We start from the raw sequence: 12,944 nt of genomic DNA on the forward strand, positions 1-12,944 counted from the left end.
GAAGAAGAAGAAGAAGAAGAAGAAGAAGAATGGTGGAGGCGACAAAATGTTCGACGTCGAGAGTGACTTTGATTCCACCAACTGGACAATTTGTAGTTTAGTTTAAGTTGTTAGTTTAGGTTTCATGTAGTACTTTAGCTTATGTTTATATTTCGGTCGAATGTTGTTTAATTCTTATGCGTCCAACAACCGTTCTTTAGTTCCAACTTAATCCTTCGCTCATGTTCCTGTGTAGGGTGGATGCGCTTGTGTGCCACCTGCGCCACATGACTGTATCACGCGACGGAGTGAGGGCCAAGAAAGAGAACAACGAGGCTCTATCATACAATGCGATGTCGTGTGTGCTTGCACTCGGGCGTCCTAGTTATTTGTTTCGAATCGTGAAGCATCTCATTATACACTCCATTCCTCCGACGAAGGTGGATCTTATCTCTTCTCGCTACATAAAAGCACACGTAGCCGAGTGTTTCTGCGTACGCCTGCGTGTTATTTGTCATACGTGGCTTATACACCTCCAAGCCAAGCATCATGAATAAAGCACAGGCCATAACGCAGATCTTCGGCATATCACGGGTTGGACATAACGCAGATCTTGGCATATCACGGGTTAAGCCAAGTATAGCTAAAAATGTGCCCGGCTTACATGAAACACTCACGACGCGTTTGGTTGGGCGGAAAAGTCACGGCTTCCCAAACCAACGCTTTCTGAAACGGCATCCAGCGTTTGGTACGCATACTACGTATTAGGTATCTGTGTCTTTCGATACATCGATTCACAAAACCGAAAACGGCCGGAGCGAAGGTGATTCGGAAAACAGGGTCGGATGCTCGAACCAAACTAGACGTGTATTCGGTAGAAAACCATTGGAAACCAGGGCTTCCCGATACCAGAACGAATCCGTTACCTGAGTGCGAACCAAACACGTCGTCAGTTTATCGAGGAAAAAAAATACCCGGCTTATACACGAGCATCAGCATTGTGGTTGCCACCTACCCTGGCTTCCATGAACGTGGAGTCCACAAGGGCTCGGGATAGCCAAAACAAATGTTTCAGTCGTCTAGTCCAGACATTTGAAACTGAAACCATTTGCGGACAGTTTGATGACTAACATTGGAGTTGCCCTAACCCCAATTGGGACCTGTTTGGTGTCACTTCGCTCCACGGCTCCGCTCCGGAAGTGGAAACAGCCACTCCGCAAATCCTAGGAGCTGGTGGATCGCCGAACGGGTCCTTAGTCGCACGCCAACTCTGGGGCTTCAGCCTGCAGCAGCGGTGCTGGTCACCTCTTGCAGCTCCACAGGTCCTTGAGTCGACCAGTGTTGGTTCCACTTCGCAGTGGCCGGGTGTCTCCAGCTAAAACGAGGTGACTGGCAAAGCGATGGTCGTCCTGGGTGCTATGTGTATGTACGTTCTTGGTAAAATACGGTATTTTTTAACTTCTTGCTGGAAAGTTCAGTACCAATCTACTAACATGATTTTACAGTATGCTGTCACGGTTCACAATTTCTATCAAACCTCTTTGTCTATAGCAAGCTTCCATAAGCTGCTCCTCTGATAAGCCTCTTAAGATCTACATCGCCCGATTCAAAATTGCATGACTGGAAAATGCAGCTAACATTTCTCTGCTGGGCAGAGGCTATATCGACTGAAATCGCTAGTTCTGCCGGAAGGGACGCAAACAATGGTATCTGGTTTGGGTTTTCATCGCACTGCTTGAGCCGGATCCGCGCGAGGTCAAGATGAGTTTAGAGCGTCGAGTTGCCGCTGGAGCTCCTCGAGATCGTCGTCGATAGCGCCGGAGCTAGCTGGTGCAGCAGGTGGCTCCACGTAGGAATCTTCATCTGGAAGTTCACGGACAAGGCCTTCTGGAAGGATGTCTGCACAGATTTTCAAACGAGGTAAAATCACATCAGGAGTGGTAAATAGGGAAATATGCTTCGTTCTTAGAATTTGATTTTACCTGCTGCAGCCCTTTGAACGCTTGACGTTGCCGTGTCACTATCATCAAGAACACTGCAGAAGGGGAAAACACTGCAAGTAAGAAACTCCGTGCAACTTCTGCGATGGGTATTCAGTTCACCAGGAAAATAATTCTGTACTCCTGGGGAGTATGTACGTACTCCCATTCCTCATATACCATTTAGATGAATCGACTATGCCTCTTTACCATTTTAATACACTTCATTAGCAATTACATTTTGCATAGTTTGCTATATTGTGTATTTGTACATAAAAATGGTATATTGCAAAAACTAAGAGGCCCCGGTGATGTTTTTTCGTAATACTTGCATTGAGGTATCTTAGTATGGTATATCGAGAATGATAAAGAGGTATAGATTCATTTAAGAGGTATACTGAATATGGGACTACATACTCTGAAGTATATAATGGAGTCCTTGTATTATGTACATAGAAACGCAAAATCATGAAAATATAGCAAGCATCAAACTGAAAGTAGTGGCTGGGTAGTTCTGAAGAACAAACATAGTAGTTCAATATAGGATTGAGAACATTTTAGAACACATCCAATCTTGTTAGCTCCATTTGGTATAGAACTATGCATAACAACACTGAACAGAACAATTAGGTTAGGGGGCGTTTGGTTGGGCTGTGGCTTTCAAATAAGCAACTGTCAGCTGTCTGCTGTGGAAAAGCTGCTGAAAATCATAGCACAGATCTGTAGATCTGTAGCGTTGGCAGGAAATAGCACACCTAATTTACACCGAGAAATTTCATGTCTAAGTTTCTAATCTAACTTGGGTGAGAATCTGAAATTCAGAGGATATGACGACATTCAATCAAGGGACCACATTAGTTGATCAATAATGAGTCAATGCAAGGTTTTTTCTTGGCAGTTTTAGGGATGGGTAATCTGCTGGAGCTGTTTTTAGGTCATTGTGGCAGTTTTTGGGATAGGTAAGCTGTTGGAGATGCTCTAATTATACTGGTTGGTAGTAACCACATCTAGACCAAAATCTGTGATGTGTTTATATGTGTGAATGAATTCAATCAGAATAGGGGGCAATGTACCTAATGTTCCACTCGTTATCCACGTGAACCGGGTATTCAATTGCTGCGGATGCTTCAGCTTCCATCTTAGCCTTTGCCGCTGCATCTCTAGCAGGTTTTGATTGCATATATTCTTTCTAAAAATGATGAACGCCAGGATACCATTAGGAAACAGTCACAGTTGTAACTAGCAAAGATTACCAAAAGGAAGCAAGGGTGAAAATAAGCACCTGTCTCTCAAGACATGCTGGGTTTGAACATTGTGGATTTGGTCTCATTTCCATTGTCGGGAAAAAATCCTTAAGTGAATTATATCCCTGCAAAAATAGGAGGACGTCGCAAAAATATGATAATTAGAAAATGTTCAGAATTTTGAGATGAATATGTTGGATAAACATGTGCCACAATGGGAAACCTTTCAACCTACAGGAACGAAAATGATACTAACAAACTCTGATAATTTCCTTCCAAAAAATAGAGAGCCCAACTATGTCATTTAAAACATGCCAACAGCGGTCGCAGCATCACAACAACTAGATAGAAGCAATTACCAAGTAAGGGGAAACTTGACCAAACTTCAACAGATATTTCAGAGAATTCTGGACCAGCAGTCCAGCAACAACACCCTGCAAAGAACATGTTCATCAGCCAAAACAAATGGGACATGGAAAATGTTCAGAATGGTTTTGGTTAACTTTGAGACAGGAATCTTGTGACTAAGAGTGACTAGAATGCATTGTCACTTTGGGATGGTAGTGCTAAGTCATTAAATGCATGGTGCACTGCATTGCAGTGATGTCCAGCAATGCATAGATCCAATTGAATCAAGAAATATCTTGAAACAGAAGTCGACTAACATAAGCTGAGAGTCAACAGTACAGTAGATAAGCATATTTAAACAAGTCCAAAACCAAATTAGTAACACTCCCAGCGTCCCACTTATAGCTGCTAAACAGGCACAAGAATGTGACTGATCAGAAGAACCAAGCTTCCACAGCTTTGAGCAAATTGTTGCCCGGTGAGAAAACAACAAAGCAAAAACAAAAGTGAACGAAGTAAAGGACTCACCATTGTAGTTGGCAAAGAAGCAGCACAAACACCATCTCGCTTAAGTGTACGCTCGTCCACTCCTGATGCTACAACCTTTACACAGAAGTACCACAAACAGGTTACAAAAGATAAACAGATTAAATACAAATCCAGGAAATGCAAAAGGACATCTCAAGTCCTCAACTAATTAGATCGACTGTGAAGAATAAAAAAAGGCAGAAACTAAAATCAAAAGCATAATAGCACACTATTAAGGTACGACGTGAAGAGTACAAAATCTGAGATACATAGTAAGTACCAATGGAGGAGCACATGCAAAGCATGCAGTTTCACCAGGAACCAATAGCTGTATATGACCAGAAACAGCGTCTTCAGACACACCTGATGCATAAGTTCTCATGTCAAGTGCATTCCACATTGATGAGATTATTATAAATGAAGAGAATTAGCATGAAATGAAGGCGAAAATGTCACAATTTAATTGTCCATTTCTCACCGAGGGCTAGTCACGCAGGTAACAACAACTAAGCATCTATTCTTGGTGCTGCAATACGATTTAAGAATGTAGTGTATTTCCATGAAATGCAAGTATGGAGCCTAGGGTGCACATTTATGAAACATAACCTCGCCTAATTCCGTAGCATGCTCTGAAGTCTGCACTATTTTCTGAACCAATCAAATGCTACTATATTTGCATCTAGCTTGAGCAGCCTCATAAAATATCTAGCAAGTACTAAAGTAGAACTGTAAAAGAATAAGGTCACAGGAACAGAAGATTCTTTCGCCTATTCATGTACAATTTGAACTGTTTTGATCAGAGTTCCTGCCAAATTCTTGGGTGCCATAGAGGCCACCAGCCCACCATGTTCTCGCAAAAAGATATGTATTCAATTAAACTCTTGAACAACACCTACGGGTTAATAATATATTGTGGATGAGTTTATCCAATGCATATACAGGCATAAGGGGATGTATAGCAAGTAGCAACTTTTAAAGGCAAGGTGGACGACAAAATTTCTATGTACATCAGAATACAACGAGACAGAACAATTGGCATGAAGATATAAGTGCAGATAATATGAGCGGTATCCAACAAGCAGTAAGTACATAATTAAATGCAAGTTTTGGGCTTACCAGATTCCATCCATGTTTGGCGAAGCTCATTGCAAGCCTGAAAAGCAAGTGTAAAAACAAATAATGCACCACTGAATCACAGACATGCAGAGCTACATGCAAAGTTAACAAGCCATAGAGAATGAGAATGTTGAGAGGATTGATGAAGTGCTACACAAAATCATGAAAGTATAATGTTACTAATTTTCACCTGATTGACAACCATACGAGCTTCATAGTTATCAACACAGCTCAAAACAAGATCAACTCCAGTGCTGCGCCCGTTAGAGCTCCTAGCTTTGAGACTTCCCAAAAATGTTTCAAATCCTTTCACTGTAGTGATATTCAACGAATAACTCTGTGGGAAGAAAACAAATGATGTCAGTTTACACAACAAAGCAGGAATAGTGTAACACTAGAAGGGTTGGGTGCGCTTCGCTGCGCCATTGGTGTTGTTGGGATTTCATAAAGAAAATGTTATTTGGTTTGGCGTGTGGGGAAAATAATGGTGTTTTCTTTTTTATAAGATGGTGTTTTGGTGGGCTTTCTTGGTGGTGTGATTATGTGGGGAGGTTTTTTGTGCTGGTGGCTGACATACTATAGGGGTGCTATAATGTCACATGTTGGCGCTTCTTTTCCTAGGTGGTGAGAGGGTGCATGGGACTGATGTGTTTTTCTAGGCTGGTTGATGCCAATTAATTTGAGAAATCATTGACCCAGTCAAAATCGTGAATCAAATCTAAAATTGAGCACCTCAATTAAATGAGAGAGCTCCTTGAGAAATTGTTGACCCGGTCAAAATCGTGAAACAAATCCAAAACTGAACACCTCAATTGAATGAGAGGGGTCCAAAATTAGGGAGCATGGTGAATTAGAAGATGTGATCCACTATATCAACGGCAATTTTTCTTCGGTCAAACAAATTCTATGGATATGGATACTGATAAGCACTGCAAGTGGGCTGCGTTGGGTAAAGAAAAGTGTTTATCCTGAAAAATGTAAGGCCTACATTTTCGCCCTTCTATGAAAACTTGTAGTGTCATGAATCTGATGAAAGGATCAATTTGCTGAAGAAGGAAAGGGCAGCCACATAAATGACTGTCACCAATGGGCACAGTTCTCACCTCCAATACGACATCGGGATTTATTTCGCTAAGTGTCTGCACAGCAGCATCAGTCTTGGTCATTCCAACCTAACAGCACAAGGATACTGTTATTAGTCTGGCCAAGGTTATGCTCTTGGAGAGTAGTAGGTATAATCAATTCAGTAAAAGAGTGTAAACAGTGTTTCAGAAAATAAACTTTCACTATGTATATTAAGAAAATGCACATCATGGTATCATGCACAGAAAGGAGAGAGCAGATAAAGATTTTCATGGAAGCTTACCTGGTCCGGTCGGAAGAACAACCTATTCATGTTAGCCAGCTCAACTGTGTCATAGTCATATAGCAAGAGGCGTCCAATTCCACATCTAGTGAGCATCTCAGCAGCGACACTACCAACACCACCTACACCCTGTGGAGCATGTACTAATGTATCAAGAACATTAAAAGTCAAAGTTTGATCTTGTAAACTAAAAAATGTTTGATCTTCACCCAAGAAATGTTCTGCTCAAGTAAATTGTACAGTTGCAACCATTTCTTTTCTGTTGTTCCATATAACTAAAGAAACATGTATTGGTCTAGTAGGGTTGTGATTTTGTGCAGAAATGGCATGTGTATAACCAAACAAACAATTGTGTGTCATGAAATTCAATTAAATTACTAGCAGTTAGCATTAGATGAAAAAAGGCAGCTGCTCAAAACATACATTTCCACTACATTTTCCTTAATAGGAACGCCAATACCCATATACTATCACCCTAAAAAAATACATGTATACTATCACTTTGTCTGCTGATATGCAGGCATAGACAACCAACTGCGGACATATGTTTGGCGGACAAAAAACTAAGTTGCATATCTTATATCTCTAATTATATTTAGCTCTGTGACTACTGATTTGATCTTGCAAATTGGTGATTTCATCAGAACTGAACTTCACCCAAGATCCTCACCAAACAAGTATATTCTGCCTTGAACCTTGCATAAGATAACATTTCTAGAACAATCTGAAAAGATTTGATGTGGCTATTACTGCATTGACATCAAACTCTCGTGGGCTTGAGTGCATGTTGGTAACCACAATATTTCATTGAGGAAAGCCTAGTACAAGAACTATGCCACAAGTAAAAAGTGCTCTCCAGTCACTATCCAAGCCCACTACATATTTGCTTGATCCATGATTTCCATCTGATAACTTGATGGTATACCGACTAACATCCTCTACTTATTAGAGAGGAAAAATTTACAGGTCCAGTCCATGCCAATTGCCAGCTCGAATTGCTTTAGAACGCCTCAAAGCCAGATGAGAGCAAAAGACGCTCACCACAATGGCGACAGAGTAGTCGCGGATGCGCTCGTAGTTGTCGACGATCCCCATCCGCTGCAGCGCCATGAGCCTGCTGTAGGGGTTGCTGTCCACCACCTCCGCGCTCATGTCCTGCGCCACGCAACCCCAATCCGCAAGCCACAGTCAATTCTCAATTCCACAAACACACAGATCCAATTCGCCACCTAGAAGCCTGGCAGGGGCCATCATCGGATCGTACCTTGATCTTCGACCGGGTGGCGGCAGCGGCGCCGGACGGGCCCATCATCTTCACCACGCGATCTCGCATCTGGCAACAGGGGAGAGGAAGATGTGGGGCGGTGACCGGAGGAAGGGATCGAGATCTGGGGAGGGAGGGAGCGGACGGCGGCTTACCCGGTCGATGGAGGCGGGGTCGGGGAGCTGCTTGAGCGCGTCGAGGTCGCGCAGCAGCGCGTGCAGCTCCTCCTCCATGGTCGCCGCCGGCCGGCCGGGTGGATCCGTTGGAGTGCTGGCAGCGGCTGTCCAGATCGGAGTGTGTCGAGTGGAGCGCGGGGGCGACGAGCCGACGGCAGAGTATTTGGTGGAAAACCACGATAAAAACGCCGTGGAAAGGAACCATATTTGGAAGTTCCCAAAATCTAAAAAGTGACCGCGCACTATCTAGACGGAACCCTCGCCGCTCGACCTGCCCTGATTTGCCGCACGCGTGGACCAGGTGTTATCCGGTCGGGCGCTCTCAACCACAAAACAGCTGTCGCTATCTACCCCTTCCAACCCTTCGTCCCCATCTCTCTCGCGTCCGCCGCCATCACAACTCGCGTCGGCCATCTCCGCTCCTCTCACGCCGGCCGCCACAAGTTGGGAACGGGCATCACGCCCCTCGACTGGATTCAGGCGCCGCCGTTCCCACATGTATCAGATCTGTTGAAACTGGGTGAAGGTCGAAGAAAGCTCTGGACGGAGCAGGAGGAAGGGAAGCAGCGGACGGCATGAGGTCTAGGCGTGGCTGTAGCGACTGGGAGAGGACGAAGCACATGCTTGGATGAAGTGTAGCGGCCTGATGAAGCACGGCCACGGGAGCGGAAATGACCTCGTCCTCGATCTGGAGCAAGATGAAGACGAGGACTGCTAGGGAATGGAGACAGAGATATGTATTACCCACTTTGACGATGGCTGTGATTTCACCCCGGTGGTCAATCACTTTCTTGCTATCGATTTCATCTTGTTAGCAATGTAAATGCCCAGATGATGATTCCAACAATTTGTGCTAGTACAATCTAACTTTAATTCTGGATGATATCAGCTCGTAAGATCTTTTATATCAAACCAATCAATGAAAATTAGATCCCTCATGAGTATGTTTTGACGAAAAAAAGTTGATGCCAACTTTGGTGCTATATCGTGCAATTTTAGTACTGCATTATGCAACTTTAGTACTGAATGGTGCAACTTTTTTATAAACTTAGTTTTTATAGCTGCATGATCCAATTTTCTATGAAGTTGCAACCTACCAACCATGAGAACATAATGTGCAACTAGTCTACTGCCCCCGCCAACAACCTAGTAGTCGATGTGCAATTCTCATCCTTACTCGTGGATGTGTAGTTTTTCATGGTTTTACACACCCTGCCCACCCCCCTACCAGTGTTATGTGCAACTTAGTCTGTTGTTCACGCCAACAGCTTATTAGTCGATGTGCAACTCCTTCCCCTCCCTTGTTGTGGATATGCAGTTTCAGTTGGCGGAGGCAATACACGGAGTTGCACAAGTCCGCCAGGCAGTTGGCCGGGCCAACATACGAAGTTGCACATCTCACAGGAAGGATAGTTTGATGGTGAAAACTCCACATTTATGAGGATAGTGAAAAGTTGAATATAGACCAGACGCTAAAGTTGTACGTCTCACTAGCAGGGGTGGTTTGCCCTAGGTGCTAGCAGGAAAACTACACATCCATGGGATACAAGAAAAAGTTGCATATTACTGTTAGACAATTGGCCGTGGCAGTATCCTAAATTGCACATCCACTGATAGATAGTTGGCTGATGCAGCAAACAGTGAAAACACTCAAACGCGGTTGTGGGGGGTGCACGCGCGACGACGACCAGGCATGGAGTTGGCCAGGGCACCACGGTAGCTGACCAAATTACATATTTCACTGTTAGAGAGTAGTTGGGGTGGTGCCACTAGTGAAAACTGCATGGCCTAGGCAACAAATAAAGTTGCACATCTCACTAGAAGGAGGCGGTTTGGGGTGGAGGTATCATAGAGGAAAACTGCAAGCGTACGGTGTACGAGAAAAGTTGCACATCCCTCTCAGGTAGTTGCATATCGACGGCTAGTCAGTTGCACAAAACGGGATCAAAATTACACAAAAAATATTTCGTTGAAACATAATCATATTAGATCTAGTTTCGAAGAGCACGCCACGAGAGTTCGAACAGTGAAAACGGATCTTAATTCCGACGTGCGGTTTAAAAGTTATGGCTTTTCATAAATTTAGAAATTTGAATTAGTGCGTTCACATGGTTTTATAATTCACTTTCTTTTTTTCTGTTTATGTGGTTCTTTTTCTAATATGAAATGAAATTTTGTTATATAAGAGTACTAATTAGGGGACCAAATTAGATTAGAGAATCAAAAAAAAAATTAGGCCGGCCGCTCCGAACAGCCAGGGAGCAGCCGGCCGCTGCATAGACCTGTCCACCACGATAAAAACGCCGTAGAAAGGAACCATATTTGGAAGTTTTTAAATATTGTATAAAAAATTAGTACATCTATTATCATCCACCTAATAATATAAATGTAAATGTAAATATATTATTAATACTCCCTACATTCCATAATATAGTGTGTATATATTTTTTAAGTCAAATCCCACAAACTTTGACCAGATTTTTGAAAAAAGCATTTATATCTACAGTGACAAGTATATATCATTAGATTTATTACAATATATAGTTCCATAATTTGTATATTTAATATTATGGATATAAATAATTTTCTCTATAAACGTAGTTAAAGTTTGTAAAGTTTCACTTTTGAGAAAATATATATGCACTGCATTATGAAAGAGGGAGTACATGTTATTAATATTTATATATTATATTATTCCTAATAAAACATTTGTGTGTTGCTACGGGCTACGGTACAGATACGAGTCCTTTCTGCTTCTTTAGACTTTATATAAGATGGTTCTTGTAATTCTTATATTTTGATGGATTCGTACTCCTATGAAGTAATTTTTTTATATTTAGAATGGCTTAACTTCGTTACTGTTGAAAAATCGTGAATGTCGCCTAGAGGGGGGGTGAATAGGCGCTTTAAAATAATTATGTTTTAGGCTTGAACAAACGCGGAATAAACCTAGCAGTTAATTTGTCAAACACAAAACCTACAACAACTAGGCTCACCTATGTGTACCAACAACTTATACTAAGCAAGATAAACAACTAGGTGATAGCAAGATATATGACAAGAAATAATATGGCTATCACAAAGTAAAGTGCATAAGTAAAGGGCTCGGGTAAGAGATAACCGAGGCACGCAGAGACGACGATGTATCCCGAAGTTCACACCCTTGCGGATGCTAATCTCCGTTTGGAGCGGTGTGGAGGCACAATGCTCTCCAAGAAGCCACTAGGGCAACCGTAATCTCCTCACGCCCTCGCACAATGCAAGATGTCGCGATTCCACTAAGGGACCCTTGAGGGCGGTCACCGAACCCGTACAAATGGCAACCCTTGGGGGCGGTCACCGAACCCGTACACTTTGGCAACCCTTGGGGGCGGTCACCAGTACCCGTCAATTTGCTCGGGGCGATCTTCACAACCTAATTGGAGACCCCGACGCTTGTCCGGAGCTTTACACCACAATGATTAAGCTCCGAACACCACCAACCATCTAGGGCGCCCAAGCACCCAAGAGGAACAAGTTCAAAGGTACCAAGCACCCAAGAGTAATAAGCTTCTCAACTTGTAACTTCCACGTATCACGTGGATAACTCAAACCGATGCACCAAATGCAATGGCAAGGGCACACGGAGTGCCCAAGTCCTTCTCTCTCAAATCCCACCGAAACAACTAATGCTAGGGAGGAAAATGAGAGGAAGAACAAGAAGGAGAACACCAAGATCTAGATCCAAGGGGTTCCCCTCACCTAGAGGAGAAAGTGATTGGTGGAAACATGGATCTAGATCTCCTCTCTCTTTTCCCTCAAAAACTAGCAAGAATCCATGGAGGGATTGAGAGTTAGCAAGCCCGAAGAAGGTCAACAATGGGGGAAGAACACGAGCTCAAAGGATAAGGTTCATTAGGGAAGAAGACCCCCTTTTATAGGTGGGGAAAAATCCAACCGTTATGCTCACAGCCCGGTAGTACTGCTTGACCTCACGGTACTACCGCTAGGGTAGCGGTACTACTGCTTGCGAGCGGTACTAAAAAATTACATCCGTGCCTATCACCGCTGGACTTGTGACGAGTTTTTGGTCCCGAGCGGAAGTAGCCACGGAAGTAGCCGCGGTAATACTGCTCCAAGCGGTAGTAAAAAATTACATCCGCTCCTGTCCGCGGTAGTACCGTTGCAGCCTTTTCAGAACACCAAAACTGACACAACTTCTGCAAACGGACTCCGAATTCGACGAAACTAAGTTTGTTGGAAAGCTAGTGACAAGGGCTAACACAATCTTGGTAGAAATACCAATAAGAAGAAAATGAGAAAAGACCTAAAAGAAAATGGTGAGAACCCTTCCTTAGATAAGACCGGTAAAACCTCCAACACCAAAAACATCATAGAAGACGCATGCAAACTCCGTTTTCGATGAACTCAAACTTGTCATCAAGATGACCATAAGCTATAAGACTCACAAAGAGAACCAAACAAGAACCAAGAAACATGATGCAAGGATGCAATGGTTTGAGCTCTCGACGAATGATACGATCAAGCTACTCACTTGAGAGCCCCCCTTGATAGTACGGCTATCGATCCTATAACCCGGTCTCCCAACTACCACCATGAGACCGGTAAAATAGAAAACCTATCAAGGGCAAACCTTTGCCTTGCACATGATCCACTTGAGCTAGATGATGACGATCTTGTCCTCCTCAAGATGGACCACCTTTCTTGATTGCGTTGGGTCGATGGAGACTAGATGATTGCTCCCCCATACTCCACTATGGGTGAGCCACTCTTCGACACATCTTCACAAGTCCATTGACACCATAATGGATGGCAAGCTTCAAGCACTTGATCTCTTCGTGACTCTCCACTTGAACTTGCACACGGCAATCTTGATGACGATCACCACTTGGTGTCATCCTTCCCATGGGTTGTATGATATCATCCTCTTGACGCAAGCCCATG

General features: G+C 43.3%; 1 protein-coding gene across 1 annotated transcript; it reads right to left on the bottom strand.

Annotated features, from left to right (window-relative positions):
• Positions 1-1,406: 1,406 nt before the first annotated feature.
• Positions 1,407-8,281, bottom strand: LOC123148889 (ubiquitin-like modifier-activating enzyme 5). Its single transcript, XM_044568409.1, has 14 exons — positions 7,980-8,281; positions 7,825-7,893; positions 7,602-7,715; positions 6,561-6,689; positions 6,298-6,366; positions 5,385-5,531; positions 5,195-5,231; positions 4,359-4,441; positions 4,079-4,153; positions 3,562-3,636; positions 3,241-3,327; positions 3,032-3,147; positions 1,962-2,014; positions 1,407-1,878 (listed from the first exon to the last, which is right to left on the bottom strand). The coding sequence occupies exons 1-14, from the start codon at positions 8,055-8,057 to the stop codon at positions 1,736-1,738; spliced, it is 1,275 nt and encodes a 424-aa protein (XP_044424344.1). The 5' UTR covers positions 8,058-8,281; the 3' UTR covers positions 1,407-1,735.
• Positions 8,282-12,944: the final 4,663 nt, after the last annotated feature.

The sequence above is a fragment of the Triticum aestivum genome, chromosome 7A (assembly GCF_018294505.1).
Source record: "Triticum aestivum cultivar Chinese Spring chromosome 7A, IWGSC CS RefSeq v2.1, whole genome shotgun sequence".
In the NCBI taxonomy this organism is placed as follows: Eukaryota; Viridiplantae; Streptophyta; class Magnoliopsida; order Poales; family Poaceae; genus Triticum; species Triticum aestivum.